Raw genomic sequence first — 17,553 nt, 5'->3', positions numbered from 1 at the left:
CCATGCATCTGGAATTCTTTCCTTTTTTAAGCTGAATAATATTCCATCGTTAATATTTATACCACATTTGTTTACCCATTTATCTGTCAGAGGACTCCTGGGTTGTTGCCACCTTTTAGCTACTATGAATAGTGCTGCAATGTGCACGAATGTACAAGTATGAGTTCAAACCCCTGCTTTTTTGTGTATATACCCAGAAGTGAAATGTCAAAGTGTTGATCGCTCAGTCATGTCCAACTTTTTGTGACTCCGTGGACTATAACCAACCCAGCTCCTCTGTCCATGGGATTTTCCAGGCAAGAATACTGGAGTGGGTTGCCATTCCCTTCTCCAGGGGATCTTCCTGACCTGGGGATTGAACCTGGGTCTCCTGCATTGCAAGAAGATTCTTTACCATCTGAGCCATCAGGGAAGCCCCATCTGAAGTAGAATCACTGAATCAAATTGTAATTCAGTGTTGAATTTGGAGAAGGCCCTGCCCTACTGACCTGACCTTTTGTTTTGCTTTCAACCTTTAAACTCTTAGTTACTTTCTACTGGTTTTGTTTTGTTTTGTTTTGTTTTTAGTGTGATAAAAGCCCAGTTGCAGGGAGGAGTCAGGGACTTCTGCAACCTGAGAGGGGCAGGCAAGTGGGGTGGAAGGTAAGGTCCTGGGCCTGCCTACTTGGCAAGTGTAAGAGGAGACCCTTACCCCATTAAAGTGGGGCCCTAAAGAGCTATACCCTGGGGGGAAGAGTGAACCAGAACCAAACTTGCCTTGGGGATTGTGGAGAAGGCAGCCTTGGCCCTGTACAGATGAGGAGAAGAAAAGGAAGAAAGACCATTTTTTCTGACAAGTTGTGGTCACAGAAAGGCCCTCATGTGCATTTGTATCCTGAGTAGACACACTCATCTGTTGTAGCTCCAGGTGCCTGGCGAAAGCAATGAAACACCTCTCTGGAAGAGAGAATATTATCCGTGGTCTCTAGGAATCAACCAGAAATAAAACGTCCAGGGCAATGACCAGCACACACCCAAAGATAATCTGGCATACACAGAGACAGCCCAGCATGAGCAGGGACCAGCAGCAGACTGCAGGAACCAACCTGCACACGCTGGCCGTATTAGAATTTTCAGATACAAATGATGAAATAAATTATTATATTTAAAGAAAGACATGACAGGCTTGAGAGTATCTTCAGAGAATAGGAAGCTATAAAGAGTAACTTAGAAAATCAAAAGGGATCAAACAGAACTTCTAGAAATAAAAAGTAACTGAAGTTCAAGACTCTGTGGACATATTTGGTACCCAGCAGAAGAGGGACTCAACTAGAGGACAGATGGGAAAAAAAAAAAAACCCAACATATTCCCTTTCTGTAAATGCAGGCATTTACAAAAGGCTGTCCAGACACCATGGAAGTTAAATTATGATCTTAATAAAAAAGGTGTTTAGTGGGGTAAGGGCTTGGTCTAAGAGCCTCAGGACATAGCAAAGAGTTAATCATTTGCTCTCCCCAAGTGCAGGGCCAGGTTGATCATTGACATGTAAATACAGACACACAGTACCTGAAGCTGCTAGTAGGGAGTATTTTAACTGTTTGGGGGCGGGGTGGGTGGGAATCAAGCCTCTCAGGGTAACTCAGTTACTGTTAACTTGATGACTGTTTAAGAGGGCTTGAGCGAGCTAAGAATAGCAGTGACGCCTCATCATTTTACTTAAGGGAGTGCAAAAAAAAAAGGCTGTGAACCGTGAAATGGTCTTTTGTTTTCCTACCGCCAGCATATCGCCCTACCGATCTGATATAATATCAGTCATAGATGCTTTCCCAATGAGGAAATTTCTGGTTGTATAGACAGACCCGATTGCAAGGGGGCCCGCTCAGAAGGGCCCAATGATGAATCTGTTTGTTCAGTTGTTAACAAAGGATTCAGACGCCTCTTTATGAACCTTTCACTCGGCAGCCTGGGCTTTAACATTTTTTTTTTTTACTGGGATCTTTGGGTGGTTTTTTCCCCCACCTCCCTTTTCTTCACCCACCTCCACCCCAATAACAACAGCATCAAGTATAAAACAATATTGTCTCTCTCCAGCTTCTAAACACAAACGAGACTGCTATTTTTCATTGGCACCTACATGTCCGTTCAGATCTGTTATGTGTGCTAAGGACACCCACATAAAAGCAGCATCTTTGTAATTGCAGTTTAAATATTCATTGTGCCCCGTCCTCATTAGAATTCAAAATAGAGCCTCGTCTGAGTCTGAGGGACGCAGCCAATTGTGAAAGGCCAGGCTCAGAGTTCTGAATGACCCGGGTCGAGGGACAGTGTTGCTTCTCAGCATATGGACTATTACGTAATGTTGTCTAAGCACAGCCATTGTGAGTTTAGCAGCGTCTCAGGGATGTGGTTAGAAATCAGCCCTGCTGGCACTGTGTTAACACTGTCTTAATCTGGAACCACTGGATTTGCCTTCCACTCCTCAGAAATGGGGTGGCTTGGGCAAGGTGGATCCGTTCAGTCTTTCAGAAAGGACAGTTCCGCATGGCTGTGAGCCCAGGCAGACCCAGGTCACAATCTGGGCTCTGACACTGACCACCTGGGTGACTCGGAGAGTGGCTTGCTCTCTCTAGGGCTCAAAATGGGCGTACCATGGTTATTCTGCAGACTATACAAGAACAAGTTGGGTGGCATCATGCATGCCTGTGCTACTGAGTCCTCAGTAAATGCCAGCAATGTTAAAATGTGGCTGTAAATTGGTCATCAAGAGCCGCCTTGACGAATGAGACTCAGAGGCTCTTACCTCTCACTGAAGTCAGCTTAGAATGGTCTTTAAGGAAAATAGTGATGACTCAAGAAAGTTATGGTGGAATATTATGGAGCTAGGAAGTTTGCATCCTCATTTAATCAGAAATGGAGTCAGTTCCCCCCGCCCCCGCCCCAGTTAAGCTGGAATTTATAATCTTGTGGCTGAAGCCATTTCCAGTCATGAAATTAGTGAAAGCCCCCTGGGGGGGCCTATTCAGGTGGCATGGCTTGACTTTTGTATAGCACAGAAATGACTTGCTCTTTTATTAGCACATTATTATTACTTATTACAGACTTATTTTCCATATAGACTTGTTTAGACCCAGGGTGGGAGCAGCATTAAGCCTTTTGGTATACAGGCATGCATCATCGTATTACACTTTGCTCTTATTGTACATCACAGATGTTCTGGGGTTTTATTTGTGTTTTACAAGTTTAGGGTTTGTGGCAACCCTGTCTTGTCAGATGATGGTTGGCGTTTTTTGGAGAGTATTTTTAAATTAAGGTATGTACTTTTTTTTTAGACATAATGCTGTCACACACTTAGTAGACTACAGTACAGTCTAAACGTGGCTTATATGCACTGGGAAACCAGAAATTTGTATGATTTGCTTTATCGTGATATTCCCTAGAATAGCTACTCAGGCAGCCTCAAACCAGCCCCTGGAGAGCCAAGGGGGCTAATTCAGTCTTTTCAGTCTCCGTACGCTCCTATTCCCCTTTTTAATTTGGCTTTGCTGAGTCTTACCTGGGGCAGGTGGGATCTAGTTCCCTGACCAGGGATCGAACCCAGGCTCCCTGCATTGGGAACTCGGAGTCTTAACCCCTGGACCACCAGGGAAGTCCCTCAGCCTCCCTTTGTCTTTCTTTTTTTCACTCTTCCATCTTCCATGGAAGACGTACTTAGGACTCAGTCCTTTATTCTTTTTTCCTTGGCACTTTTTCCTTAAGCTACTCTTTTGACTCTTGGATGGTTTCACAGGCAACTCACAGCTCTGCATCCCAGACCCCAACTTCCCCTGAATCTCAGGGTCTGTGTCTTCAGCTGCCGCCACACAGTTTCTCTTGACCGCACCCCCCCCACCCCCCACCCCCCCATCCCCCGCCCAGCACACTCTCAATCCCTGTATGCTCTTCATAGACTCATTGTCTTTAGCCCCAAATAAGCTTCCTCTTCCGTTGCTCCCCATTTCTTCAGGCTCAAAACTTCCTGTGTTCCCTCAGAGGCTTTCAGAAGCCAGACAGCAAGTCTCCTTGAAGGAAGCAGGCCCTCGCTGTTCTCTCTGGTGGCAAACGAGAGAGTGAACAGCAGAGTTTTGCTATGTGGGAATGCCACGCCGGATCATCTGTGTGTTTATTTTTATGGGAAGCCTGAAATCTGGATCTTTAAGTGAAATTTCCTAATATTTTAGTGTTGACAGTAAACGAACATTTAAAAAAAATTCCACGTGGGCCAAGTAAAGCATGTGGCGAAGCCCTACACTTTGGGGCCTCTCTCTCACTTCTGTTTGGTCAACCCCTAGGCCTGTCTGAGAATAACCGTGAAGTATCTGTCTTCCCCATTCATCACTTTGTGTTCTCACCACTCTGTTTCTGGCTCTTGTCACATTAAAAATAATAATGAAAGGATTTCCCTGGCAGTCCAGTGGTTAAGAATCCGAGCTTCCATTCCAGGGTGCTCAGGTCTGATCCCTGGTTGGGAAACGAAGATCCCGCAGGCTATAAGGTACAGCTGAAAAAATTAAAAGTAAATAAAACCTTAAATAATAATGATAATGAAGAATTCTGTTTACTGGGTACATAAAAATGTGCATGATTACAGCGTTGGTCATATTTATAGAAACTGTGGCCTGCCGTCTTGTGAATTTGGTGTCTGAATACAGGAGACGTCTACCTGGCTACCAGTGTTACCAAGATAAACAAGATGAATGCTTCTCTTAAGAGTTCTCTTATTTTGTCAACGTGCCCTTTTCAGTTGATTTAAAACTGTTTTGCTCCCTAGACATATCTGCTGTATATTTTAGAGAAATGACTGTTCTCCATCATGGAGATAATAGATACCAGGAAGTGAAACTACAGAGCGTAAAATTCTTAGGACACCTGCTTCTAAAGTCCAAGGAAATACGGGGACACTCCAATGAATATATTGGAATTGCTCGATACTCATTTTAGGAGCTGAAACGTACAACTCGCAGTCCTTCTCCGGGCACCTCTGAATACTCCCCTCCTGGGCCCCATGGGTGCATATGGCACTGGTGTCATGCATGTGTGACCCGTTTGTAATCAGGTGTCTTTTGTATGTGACCACACCACTGTTGTCTGCTTTGGTTTTGAATTCCTACTGTGGAAAAGCCTGGTTTTTCTGCTAACAACATTTATTTTAGGGGAGCGAGAAAAGGACCAGGCTGTTCAAATGTTGATGCTTTGGCTTAATCCAGGCAAAGTGAAGCCTTTGAGAGGAGCGCCAAATTGGAAAACCCCTACTTAATGGAAGGTGATTGATAAGGGCTGACAGCCCCAGAGCTGTCACCATGACCGCCTGCGAGGCCGCCACGCTTTTCTAATCTGTTACGAGGCAGTGACTTTTGCTATCATCAAGGGGTCAGAAATGATCACAAAGTAGAATCATTTTTTGATTATTGTTTTTGCTCGGTGTGGTTTGGAAAGATAAGGTGTGATTTCCAAGAGCGGCTTCTGTTGTGATGGAGCAATAACCACAGTGCACGGGCTTGGCTGATACCCCTCCCCCGGGCATGTTCGTGCGAGTTTTCTGGTTGTGTCTGTTCACCAGTGAATTCGTCTTTCAGCCTGCTCCATGGGACCGGCAAGTACTGGCTGGGTTTAGAAGGATGATCATGGCCTGGGACAGAGCGTGTTTTGCTCACTCAACGTGTATCTCACTCACCTCTATCGTGTGTCTACCACTTATGGGAGGCAGAGCCCCAGTGCCTACTCAGGGTACTTGTGTGCCTGCAGCCTGACTTTTCAGGAGTTTACCATTACAGGCCAGTGCTTCTCATTCTTACACTGATGTTATTTTATATTTGTAAATTGAAATGAGGAATTGGATTCTCTTTGTGACCAAAATTAATCCAAACGGGGAAGTCTTGGTATCTTTGATATCTTTCTTTTACCTATAAAGTCAATGGCTTAGTAACACTGTGTTGCAGTCACTCAGTGGTGTCTGACTCTTGTGACCCCAGGCACTGTAGCCCACCAGGCTCCTATGTCCATGGGATTTTCCCAGGCAAGAATACTGGAGTGGGTTGCCATCTCCTTCTCCGGGGGACTTTCCCAACCCAGGGATTGAATCTGAGTCTCCTGTGTCTCCTGCATTGGAAGGCAGATTCTCTACCATTGAGCCACCTAGGAAGCCTGGTTAGTAACGTTGACCATAAGCTAACGGTCAACATTACAAGGGTTTATTATTGGACTCTAATCCAATTATAATTGGATTTCCTCAGAAGAAATTGGCCGTTTTCCTTATAGCTGCTGCTGCTGCTGCTAAGTCTCGTCAGACTCTGTGCGACCCCTTAGACGGCAGCCCACCAGGCTCCCCCGTCCCTGGGATTCTCCAGGCAAGAGTACTGGAGTGGGGTGCCATTGCCTTCTCCCAAGTCCTTATAGCTAGATTCATCCAAATCTCATAAAGTCAGTAGGTGGGGGGTGGGGATGGGGGGGAGTCAGTGACTTAGACTAGATGGTCTTTGAGTTGATCCAACTCTGTTGTCCTCTTTCCATACCCCTTTGAGGAGAATTAGACACTTCCTTGCGCGTGCGCGCACACGCGCACACACACACACACACACACACACACACACACACACACGTCGTCAGATGTGAGCCAAGGGTCTTGGCCAGAACTTTGCTGATCTCATTTCATATAGGGTGGTTGGCACCAGGTTAGATACTTGCAGAGTTAAATCCTACCTGAACAGGGACTTTGACCTTTGATGTTATGTATTCTGTTTGATTGGGGGAAAATTTTAACAGTTATATAACAGAATAAAACCAAGTGAGATAGGGTAATTTTTAAATGGAAGATATAGAGACCATCTGTTGTAGTATGTGTTTGTATTGGAAAATAAAGCACTGGGCTTATTGAGCATAACTCCTGGGTTCTGTGTTATAAGTAGTTGGAAGAGATGCCTCACACGTTTCTCTCAATTTGGCTGTTATAGCTCTAGGGTATTTTTAGTAAATTAAATTTTTTAAAAGGAAGCTGTAATTTTTGAAAAACATCCCCTAAAATTTAAGTTTTGGGTTCAGGTTTTCATGCCACTCTCCCTCAAAAATTGTTACTATGAAATGGAATAAGTGGACATTTAGCTGATTTTAGGGTTATTTAAAGTCACAGTGATTCACAAGTGGATTATCTTCTCTCTGTATTATCCAAAGGGAAATTCAGATATCAGACGACCTTCCTGACTTTCTGGTTCTTGCCACTCTGCTGAGGCTCTCTAGCCCGGGCCAGTTTCTAGTGTGTACTCAGAGAACATCGTTTTACTACCACATCAGCCATGATGCCCAATGTGGATGCTTCCGAGAAAGAGTTGTTGTTCAGTCACTCAGTCATGTCTGACTCTTTTCGACCCCAAGGACTGTAGCCCGCCAAGCTTCCCTGTCCTTCACCATCTCCCAGAGCTCGCTCAAACTCATGTCCATTGAATCAGTGATGCCATCCAAGAATCTCATCCTCTGTCGTCCCCTTCTCCTCCTGCCTTCAGTCTTTCCCAGCATCAGGATCTTTTCCAGTGAATCAGTTCCAGTGAATCAGGTGGCCAAAGTACTGGAGTTTCAGCTTCAGGATCAGTCCTTCCAAGGAATATTCAGGACTGATTTCCTTTAGGATGGCCTGGTTGGATCTCCTTGCAGTCCAAGGGACTCTCAAGAGTCTTCTCCAACACCACAGTTCAAAAGCATCAATTCTTGGGTGCTCAGCTTTCTTTATAGTCCAACTCTCACATTCATACATGACTACTGGAAAAACCATAGCTTTGACTAGATGAAACTTTGTTGGCAAAGTGATATCTCTGCTTTTTAATATGCTGTCTAGGTTTGTCATAGCTTTTCTTCCAAGGAGGAAATGTCTTTTAATTTCGTGGCTACAGTTACCATCTGCAGTGATTTTGGAGCCCGGGTGATTTTGGAGAAAAGAGTAACCACTGGTAAAGTTGAATAGAAACAAGCAAAATTAAAAGAGCTGTCATACCTTCAGAAGTCATAATAATTAATACCTGGCTGCAGTCATTTCTCACTGTGCAGAGCGTCTCTGTCACCCCCTTCTGCTGCCTGTCCAGGACTAAGTCCCAGCCACCACTTTTCACTGAGCAGCAGACTTCACAGCGGCGCCCATGTGAAAAGCAATTCAATTTCAGGGCAGTGCTTCCAGTCCAGAGCCCTGACATTAATTTTTTTTTTTAAGTCTTTGTTGAATTTGTTACAATACTGCTTCTGTTTTATATTTTAGTTTTTGGCCCAGAGGCATGTGGCATCTTAGCTCCCCCATCAGGGATCAAACCCACACTTCTGCACTGGCAGGCAAAGTCCTAACCACTGGACTGCCAGGAAAGCTCCCAACATTAATTTTTTTTTTAAAGAACTTGACTGTAGACCTTGTTGCATTCATAAAAGAATTTTTTTTTAAATCAGCCCTAGGGACCCATTCATCTGCTCCAAGAGAACCTCACCAGTGTCACAGTTTTTAGTTTTCTGGTCACCTTTTTGTTTTTAGTTTTCTGCTCACCTTTTCTATCTCAGAGCCAGGCAGTCATGACACTTTCCAGTCATTGAACCGGTGTTAAATTCCTGAGAAAAATTGATTTGGAGCTCATTTGAAATCACTGTTGGGTTTTCTCTGTCCAAGAGTGTGAGCACTGAGATCAATTTCTCCGGATTAGCAGCAGAATGATCTTTGTATTGGACTCCGGCATCAGCGGTCCATGACGCGGCCCTCCGCGCATGCGCAGTATCGAGGACCCCCCCCCCCCCCCCCCCCCCCCCCCCCCGCGTATCTCGCTTTGTGCTGCTCTGCGCTGACTGCAGCCTGCAAAATGAGACTCCGTGGCCTTGGCAGGGCACGTGTCCACTGAGCGGCTCCCTACCCCACCACTCCACATTCTTCCACAAGTTGATTTATGGTGATAAGAGCCCTTCTTTCTTTTGGCCCTCCAAGCACTCATTCCTTTCAAAATGACTTTTGAATTTCTGAAGTCTTATTTTTTAAAAAAATAAAAAAAATTTTTTTTTTTTTGGGCAAATCTGGAGCTAAGATTCTTCATCATTGTGTTGGCATTTGTCTAGTATAACTTCTTACCTGTAAACCAACAGAAAAGTGGAAAGAAAACTGTAAAGAGTCGCTTTTTTAAATGGATAAATACAGTGGTGGTTGCAGCACAGTAATGTGAATTCATATTTAACCCCCTGAACTGTACACTTTAAAATGGTTAAGGTGGTAAATTTTGTGTTACATGTTTTTAGCATAGTAAAAATTTTTTTCTGTTTAAAAAATGAGTAAATACTTGGTGTACCCCATTCCAGGAAATATGGCAAAGTGAGAATAAAATTTCTTGTTATCTTTGTAAAATAATTTGTAATATTGTTCCATACAGCCATTTGTTATGTGATGTGCTAACAGAATCTTACTTAAATCTATATAGATTTGCCTAAGCAAAATAGAAGTAGGAACAAAAGTGGCTTCAAAAACCAGAGGGCATCTTGAAAATAAATGTAAGTGAATTAATCACTGTGGTTGCTATATCTTATTCTTGCCATTCTTAGTAATACAAAAAAGGAGACATAATTGTAATGCATTACTGGGTGTGTGTGTGTGTGTGCTTAGTCATGTCCAACTCTTTGTGACCTCATGTACTGTAACCTGCCATAGACATATACATAGCCATAATAATATAGATATTAGTTATTATTTTAGAATTATTTGAATAAAAAATTTATTTCTGCATTAATCATTTTGATGCAATAATTTTCTTTAGTGTTGAGGTCTTTAGGTTTATAAGGTCTTTAAAAACTTGAGGGACAAGCTTCTAAATAGTAAACAAAATCTGTTAATTAAAATAATAAAAAGATTATCCAGTAACAAAAAATTCAGGTAACTTTTAAAGAGTCCTTTGTATCCCCTTAGCTGGATATATTTCCAGAATGATGAACTGCAGACTCCTCAAATGTTACTATTGTTGTTGGGAGTGGTATTAGTAGAGTAAATCAGAATCTACTGCATGTGTTAGTAGAAGAGAATAAGTTAGTAAATATATTGATGTTCTTAGGAGCAAAACAGATAGAGATAGCAAATGGAAAAGAAAGAATGAACTTTATGGTGTTAGACTTGAATTAGAAGTATCACTGTAGACTCATGATTTAAAAATAAGGAAAAAATTTAAAAAAAAAAAAGACATTTCTTTTAACTACCTAAAGAGCCTAGAAGCAGTGATACTCCAGTATTTGACGACAGTTAGTGCCTAGATCTTTTTGGGGTTGGCCATTAAGATCTTTGGGAAAAATTCGAACAAACTTTATGGCCAATCCAGGAGTTTCTAAATAGTATTTACCCTGCCCCGCCCGCGCCCCCCCCCCCCCTCCCCCCGCAACAACACATATGCAAACCAAGTTTTTCTTGTAAAAACAACTAATTCCAGGTCTGGAGCAGAGAAATTATAAGGCAAGGGTGGAACTTCTTGGGTCAGAAGTCAAGGAAATGCCCTAACAATGATGAGGGCTTGGAGCTGGCTTAAAGGGACCCTTGCTGGTCAAATTTAGATAATTGAAGTAGTAAAAATAATGATGGTAATAAATATTGGATTTTTTGTTTGTTTTGATTGTTTATTAACCAGATTACAATAATAATCCTGGTAGATATCTTAGTTCATCCTTCTAATAAGCCTGTTGATCTGGTCTTCCCTGTTGCCAGCATCTCCACCTTCTACAAAATGGGTGGTCTCTTTCTTCATTCCACCTCGTGGAGAAGACAATTTAAAGGGCCACAGGAAGTTGTTTGCTTCTTTGAAACGTTTTCCAACGGTATAGATCTCATGAATCAGATCCTCCATGCAGATGATTCCATATTTCCCAAGAGATCGAGCAATCAATGCGTTGTCTGTCAGGGCAGTTCGCTTTTTGTTGATTTTGCCATAACCACGCTTGTAAATCAGTTCATTTACAGACTTCAGATTTGGGTACCCCCATGCAATGTATGGCTCCACAATTCTCAGCATGTTAATTGATGCCTTGTTGAGCTTCACAGAGGTGCCGCTGAATATCTGCCGGAGGCGAAGGAGCCGCAGCACCTTTCAAGCCTTTGGGCTCAACCATTGGTACCTCTGATCCTGATGACAAACGCCAATTTGGGTTCCGAGGGTACATAGAAGTTACCGGCTTTTCGTGCCATCCTAGCCATTCGAATTTCAGTTCTGTACATCTGCCTGTATTCCTTGTGGTAATGCTTAGCTTTTTCATAGATAAGCTTCCTCCTTGCCTTTCGAAGCATCTTTTGGGCAGACTTCTTTCTCAGTCGCTTGATCTTAAGCTCTGCGAAATTCTTCCACTTTTTCTTAAGGGTTTCTGGCACAGCAGGAACCTTCTTTTTCTTCTCTTCTGCACCCTCCATGGTTCCAGCCGGGAAAGAGGCTGGATTTTTAAAAAATGTATTCATGAGTCCACATCAGTAGTCCAAAAAGGCAGAGGTGAGGCTGAGGGTCATCTTGCCAGTAAATGTAGAAGAATGATAAAATTATAAAATCATAATTTTGCAACCACCAGTATAATCATTTCAGAATTGTCAATGGATGCCAGATTGTTAGGTGAGAAGGTTGTGGAAAGTAGGATGTTCACAGTCTCAAATGGCCAAATTATTAATTACAAAGGAGGAAAGAAACTTGAACAGAGTGACCACACTTAGCCTCACCAGCGTGAGTGACAACCTCGCATTGTGCAGCTCCAAATGTGACAGGCAGGATGTAATGCAACATTGTTGCCAGATCTAATTGAGAGAAACAGACTAGTTCAGATTGGTGGACAGTCTATAAGACAGCCATCCTGGGTCCTTTACAAGTGTCATGGAAGAAAGAAAAAGATGGGAGCGCTGCTGTAGACTAGAGGAGACTGAAGAGAGATGACAATTAAATGCAGTCTGTGGTTTTGATTGGATTCTGGATCAAAACTCACACAGCTCTAGAGGTATAATTGGGATAATTAGGGGTATTTTTTTTCCTTTTCTGTAAGTTTTAAATCTTTCAAAATAATAGGTCAGGGTGGGGGAAAAACAAGGAAAATATAAACAGTGAAGTTTCCCCTGGACTACTGTCGTGTTCCTATCGTACCACATTGTTTTAGGAAGGGATGAAAACCTGGTGAAGCATCTGGGTGTGCCCCAGTGGGTGTTGCTTTCCAGTCAAGTCCGAAACCGTAGGAAGATCTTGAAAGATGAAGGCATCTTAGTGTGAGCAGGATTAGGCGAACATGGTAGGCGCTGCACGTACAGGGTTGTGAGGCTCTGGCTGTGCAGGAAAGAAACCCTGATCTCACTGGGGCTTTTCACTGAAGACCTAGGCCATCAAGAAGGTAAGAAGCAAAACTGAAGGATGGCCTGCCTGCGCAGCCAGCGTATGTGCTTCCTCAGCTGGAATACTTGGTGAACTTGAACCCTCACAGTTTCGATTCCCATCCTGAAAGTCATCCTGCTGTGGGGAAGATGTCTGGATGTTTATCTTCCCACTAGACCTTGAGCTTCCTGAGGTCTTTGAACTATGTCTTTCAATTCTGATTCCTAGCAGCTTGCAAAATGATGGACTTTGAATGGGATTTATTTGAGAGGCAGCTGAAGTCCTGTGGGTGATGGTTTTCCTTCTTTTCCTTTTTTTTTTTTTTATTATAGTCGATTTACAATGTTGTGTTAGTTTCTGGTGTACAGAAAAGTGATTCCACTTTATATGTATATATGCTATGCTAAGTCACTTCAGTCGTGTCCGACTCTGTGTGACCCCAGAGACGGCAGCCCACCAGGCTCCCCCATCCCTGGGATTCTCCAGGCAAGAACACTGGAGTGGGTTGCCATTTCCTTCTCCAATGCATGAAAGTGAAAAGTAAAAGTGAAGTCGCTCAGTCATATCCGACTCTTAGCGACCCATGGACTGCAGCCTACCAGGCTCCTCTCTCCATGGGATTTTCCAGGCAAGAGTACTGGAGTGGATTGCCATTGCCTTCTCCGATATGTATATATATATGTGTGTGTGTGTATATATATATATATACTCTTTCATATTCTTTTTAATTATGGTTAATTACAGGATATTGAATATAGTTCCCTGTGCTATACAGTAGGATATTATTTATCTGTTTTACATGTAATCAATTGTATCTTAGATGGGGGTTTTCTGAGTCTTCAGACTTTTTTTTTTACTTATTTATTTTAATTGGAGGCTAATTACTTTACAATATTGTATTGGTTTTGCCATACATCAACATGAATCTGCCACGGGTGTACACGTGCTCCCCATCCTGAACTGCCCTCCCACCTCCCTCCCTGTACCATCCCTCTGGGTCATCCCAGTGCACCAGCCCCAAGCATCCTGTATCCTACATCACAGACTTTTTTAAGGACTTGTCAGTCTGGAAAGATAAAAATCTGAGTATAGCTAGAAAGTTTATTAGATTATGAATGACATAGATAGGGATCACTTGGATTTGTTTCTCATAGTCGACAATATTCTAATGTCTAGGGCCATAAAAAAAAAAACCACCTGTCGCATAAATAAATTCCTTAAGTTTAGTAGCTTGCAGCCACAGGCTACCCAGCCACCATCATCCATTTTGCAAAGGCACACACACCCATTCTGTGGAATATTACTCAACCAGAAACAGGAGTGAAGTGCTGATACATACTACTCTGTGGATGAACCTTGAAGCATTACATTAAGGGAAAGAAGCCAGACCCCAAAGACCACGTATATGAAATGTCTAGAAGAGTCAATTATATGGAGACAGACAGCAGATTAGCGGTTGCCATGGGTTTAGGAGGAAGCTGGGGGGGTCTTGCTTAGTGGGTATGAGGTTTCCTTCTGGGGTGATGAAAAGGTTCTGGAATAAGATAGTAGCAGTGGTTGTAGGACTTTGTGAATGTAAGTCATGCCAATGAATATACATGTTAAAATGGTAACTTATTATGTTATGTGTAATTTACCACAATTAAAAAAGAAAAAGAAAACCATGAAAAATAAGGAGTAATTTCTCTAGGATCCTGTGGTGTCAAGCAGCACAGGCAATTTGGGAAGGCTGAGGGTTTCCTGGTTTTCTATAAAATGATGGGTTATTAAACTAAGGTAAGTTGGGGGCATATTTGACTCTTGAAGCTGCTCACAAGGAGAGACGTGTCTGTGTCCCTCCTTGTTAATCATAAATCCAGCGAAAGACAGAACATTGGATCCGACTCAACAAGACCATTCCTATGGTGTCACTTGTGCCACTGAGCACATTAGAAGCTCCAGGGAGCCTGCGCACTTCCCTCCTCCTGATTTCTGAGTTGGTTTTCTTTTTCCTGAATTCGGAGGCCTGTGCGATCCACCCTTAGTCCCGCACTAGCTAGAAACACCCTCCCCTGCCCCTCTATTGAGTATGTGATAAAGTGTTTTGAGTTTTGTAAAGAGCGGTGACCAAGTGCGGCCAGTGTTCGTGGTTTGTGGTTGTCGCTTGCTAAACTTTTTCTTCCCGTGGTACCTCTCACAAGTTCTTCATTTTCCATGACATGCTGAGGTTGAGGTTCAAGACGATGGATGGGCAGACTGGCAAGATGTGTGCTCCTGGGGCGATGCAGGCTCAAGTCAAGGGGAGAGAGAGAGATGGGGGAGGGCCTAGTAGAGTGAGAGGCAGAAGAAAGGAAATTTAAGAGATGGGAGAGGAAACAGAGAAGAGTGGTTTTGAAAGGTCAAGAAGAGAGGTCCCCTGTGCTCCCCTGTGGAATCTGCTTCCTGACTGTGATTCCTTTTCTTGATCTTGACAGTGGAGGGCTTCCGTGGTGTCTCAGACGGTAAAAAATGTGCCTGCAATGCAGGAGACCCAGGTTTGATCCCTGGGTTGGGAAGATCCCCTGGAGAACGGCATGGCCACCCACTGCAGTATTCTTGCCTGGAGAATTCCATGGACAGAGGAGCCTGGAGGGCTACAGTCCAAGGTGTCAAGAGTCGGACACGAGTGAGCAGCTAACACTAAGTGATACTGGAAATGAAAGTGAAAGTGAAGTCGCTCAGTCGTGTCCGACTCTTTGCAACCCCATGGACTGTAGCCTATCAGGCTCCTCCGTCCATGGGATTTTCCAGGCAAGAGTGCTGGAGTAGACTGCCATTTCCTTCTCCAGGGGGGTCTTCCCGACCCAGGGATCGAACTCGGGTCTCCCGCATTGCAGGCAGACGCTTTACCGTCTGAGCCACCAGGGAAGCCCAGTAATACTGGAGGAAACATGCAAAGAGTTGGACACAACTAAGTGACTAACACTAACAAACAGTGGAGGAAACAGCAGCTGTTTCTTGATTCCCCAAATCATTTATAAATGTGAAAAATATGGCTGTTTGGATGAGGCATGGCAGATGGCTAGGTCTGTAGCAAAAAGCTAGGAGAGACCCATACCTCAAAACATTGCTTCTCCCCACTTTCCAAGAAATCCTTTATTTACTTGTACCATCATTTAGAGAGTCACGTAGGCCAGGTGTCACGGATCCAAGCACTAAGCAGGTATTAAGAACCTGAGAGCTGCAGACCAGACATGTAACATTTGGGAGTGCTGGCTGCCCCCAGGAGCTGGAGCACATGTGCCCACCTGGATGGCATGCCTGCCCTTCAGCCCCTAGAACTGGGGGCCCTGCATGCCCAAGTCAGCTGCCGCCTTCTCTCTCTCTGTCTTTTAAAGAGAAATCTGATTTTACGTGGAATTGGAAATTATTGTGGAATTTTTAAAACTCTGCTGAGGTCAAAACATAACTGTAGACCAGACCTGGCTCCCTGGCTGCTGAATTATGACTGGTGATTTAAGTCCACAAATTACTAGTATTATCAGATGCAGAGAGTGGATATAGTTAGGGGCAAACATATGGTGGGGAGGGGGTGGTGAGGGGAGGTCAAAGTGTTTGTTACTCGCCTTCCAGAATAACATAATTTGATTTGGAAAAATCACCAGGGAGTCATCCATGTTAGGGAAGTTAGCGCTTTGATGGAGAAATAATTTTGTACCCTGGGTGGAGGAGGATTGGCGGGGTGGACAGGCCTGGATGCGGTCGGATGCTGTGGACCGTGACAGGTCCGGGGTGGTAGCATGGGATCTCAAGTTGTCTGGGTGCTAGGCAAAGGAGGACCAGAGCACAGAAAGAAAGGAAAAAGTTTAGTTTCAAAGACACACTGTCCCGCTTCTTCATTTTACCCAGAACCCCCTCATCATCCAGACTCCTGCTCTCCCATCCCACCGGGCAAATGGGAAACACTCCCTTTGCTTAAAGGTGAAACCTACGCAGAAATGCAAGGATGAGTCCTATACCTGTGCGACATAAATCCTGGAACGTGAACAGGTTGCTCATGTATGTTTATCTGCTCCTTTAAAAAAAAAAAAAAGGAAAAAATTTTAAAGGAACCTGGGTGAACATTAACTTCATTTTTTAATAGATAGCACTAATGGTATATTGTTCCCAAACCCAACCAAGATGAAACAAGAGTGGAAGCCTGGTTCCCCCAGCACAGCAGTGAGTAGAGCAAGAAGCTGGTAGAAAGGCCAGGAGCTGACAGATGGGGGACCTGGGAGGCAGGAGCGGGGAGGGTCACGGGCTGAGTGAGAATCTGTGATTCGTGTGCTTATCTGTTCCCAGGCGGGAACCACACTTCACCCTCCCCACCCCTGGTCTGACATCCATCACCACCAGGCCTGCCTTCCCTGATCTGAAGGCAGAATTTATGGTTAAGTTCCGAAAACGTGGAAAGGGCATGGAAATGGGGATGATGCATGCATGGGATCCGCTTGTGAAATGATAAATCACGGCCTCTTAAGGTCTAGGATTATTTTTGGCGTCTTTCACGTATGGGTTCTTTATAGGAGGGGCTTTGAGAAATAGGAATACAGCTTAAAAATGTGTAGAATTTTGTTGGGGTTTTTTTCCCCTCAAGACAAAAAAAAAAAAATTACAGTGATAAATTTGGCTGTTTAAATAGTCGAAGTTTCATCATGGCCTCATTGAGGCTGTTTTGCACCCAGCAGTAGGAGGACAGCTGTCATGGACCGCTTTCATCTGATTTTACCGCCTCCGGGTAAACTGAGACAAACTCTAGTGGTAAAAACCTAGAGTGGTTGGGAATCTCCAGGCAAACAGTTTGGTTTGGTTTCTGAGGCTGTGTGTGGAAGAATCAAATCTGCAGTTTCCTTGAAACGGAGCAGAAACATTTCACGGTCAGTGCTGTGGATTGTCCCCAGACCTCCGATCTCCTTTCTCAGAAATCACCTCCGCCCCTCTGTCCCAGTGGTCCTGGTCATGCCGTGCCTCCGGTGTGTGGCTCTTATCCACGCATGTCTCTCTCAACCATCCTGTCATTTCCTGGCACTTCTCACGTCTCCTACCACACTCATCATTTACAACCTCCCACTTGGAGAAGGCAATGGCACCCCACTCCAGTACGCTTGCCTGGAAAATCCCATGGACGGAGGAGCCTGGTAGGCTGCAGTCCATGGGGTCGCGAAGAGTCGGATATGACTGAGCGACTTCACTTTCACTTTCCACTTTCATGCA

The 17,553-nt window shown here is 44.0% G+C and overlaps 1 protein-coding gene and 1 pseudogene across 8 annotated transcripts in view; one reads left to right on the top strand and one right to left on the bottom strand.

Annotated features, from left to right (window-relative positions):
* Positions 1-17,553, top strand: part of STX8 (syntaxin 8) — a 208,645-nt gene that overhangs the window by 126,131 nt on the left and 64,961 nt on the right. The window contains exon 8 of one of the 8 annotated variants that reach the window (XM_027518818.1): positions 9,445-9,521. The exons of the other annotated variants lie outside the window; for them this stretch is intronic. Coding sequence (XP_027374619.1) covers positions 9,445-9,506 — 62 coding nt within the window. The 3' untranslated portion in view covers positions 9,507-9,521. Of the gene's footprint in view, positions 1-9,444; positions 9,522-17,553 lie in introns of those variants that run through there. 8 annotated transcript variants of the gene reach the window in all.
* Positions 10,596-11,420, bottom strand: LOC113878019 (annotated as a pseudogene).

Source organism: Bos indicus x Bos taurus, chromosome 19 (genome assembly GCF_003369695.1).
Source record: "Bos indicus x Bos taurus breed Angus x Brahman F1 hybrid chromosome 19, Bos_hybrid_MaternalHap_v2.0, whole genome shotgun sequence".
Lineage (NCBI taxonomy): Eukaryota > Metazoa > Chordata > Mammalia > Artiodactyla > Bovidae > Bos > Bos indicus x Bos taurus.
The sequence above is the reverse complement of the archived record's forward strand: the minus strand, read 5'-3'. Positions and strand labels throughout refer to the sequence as shown.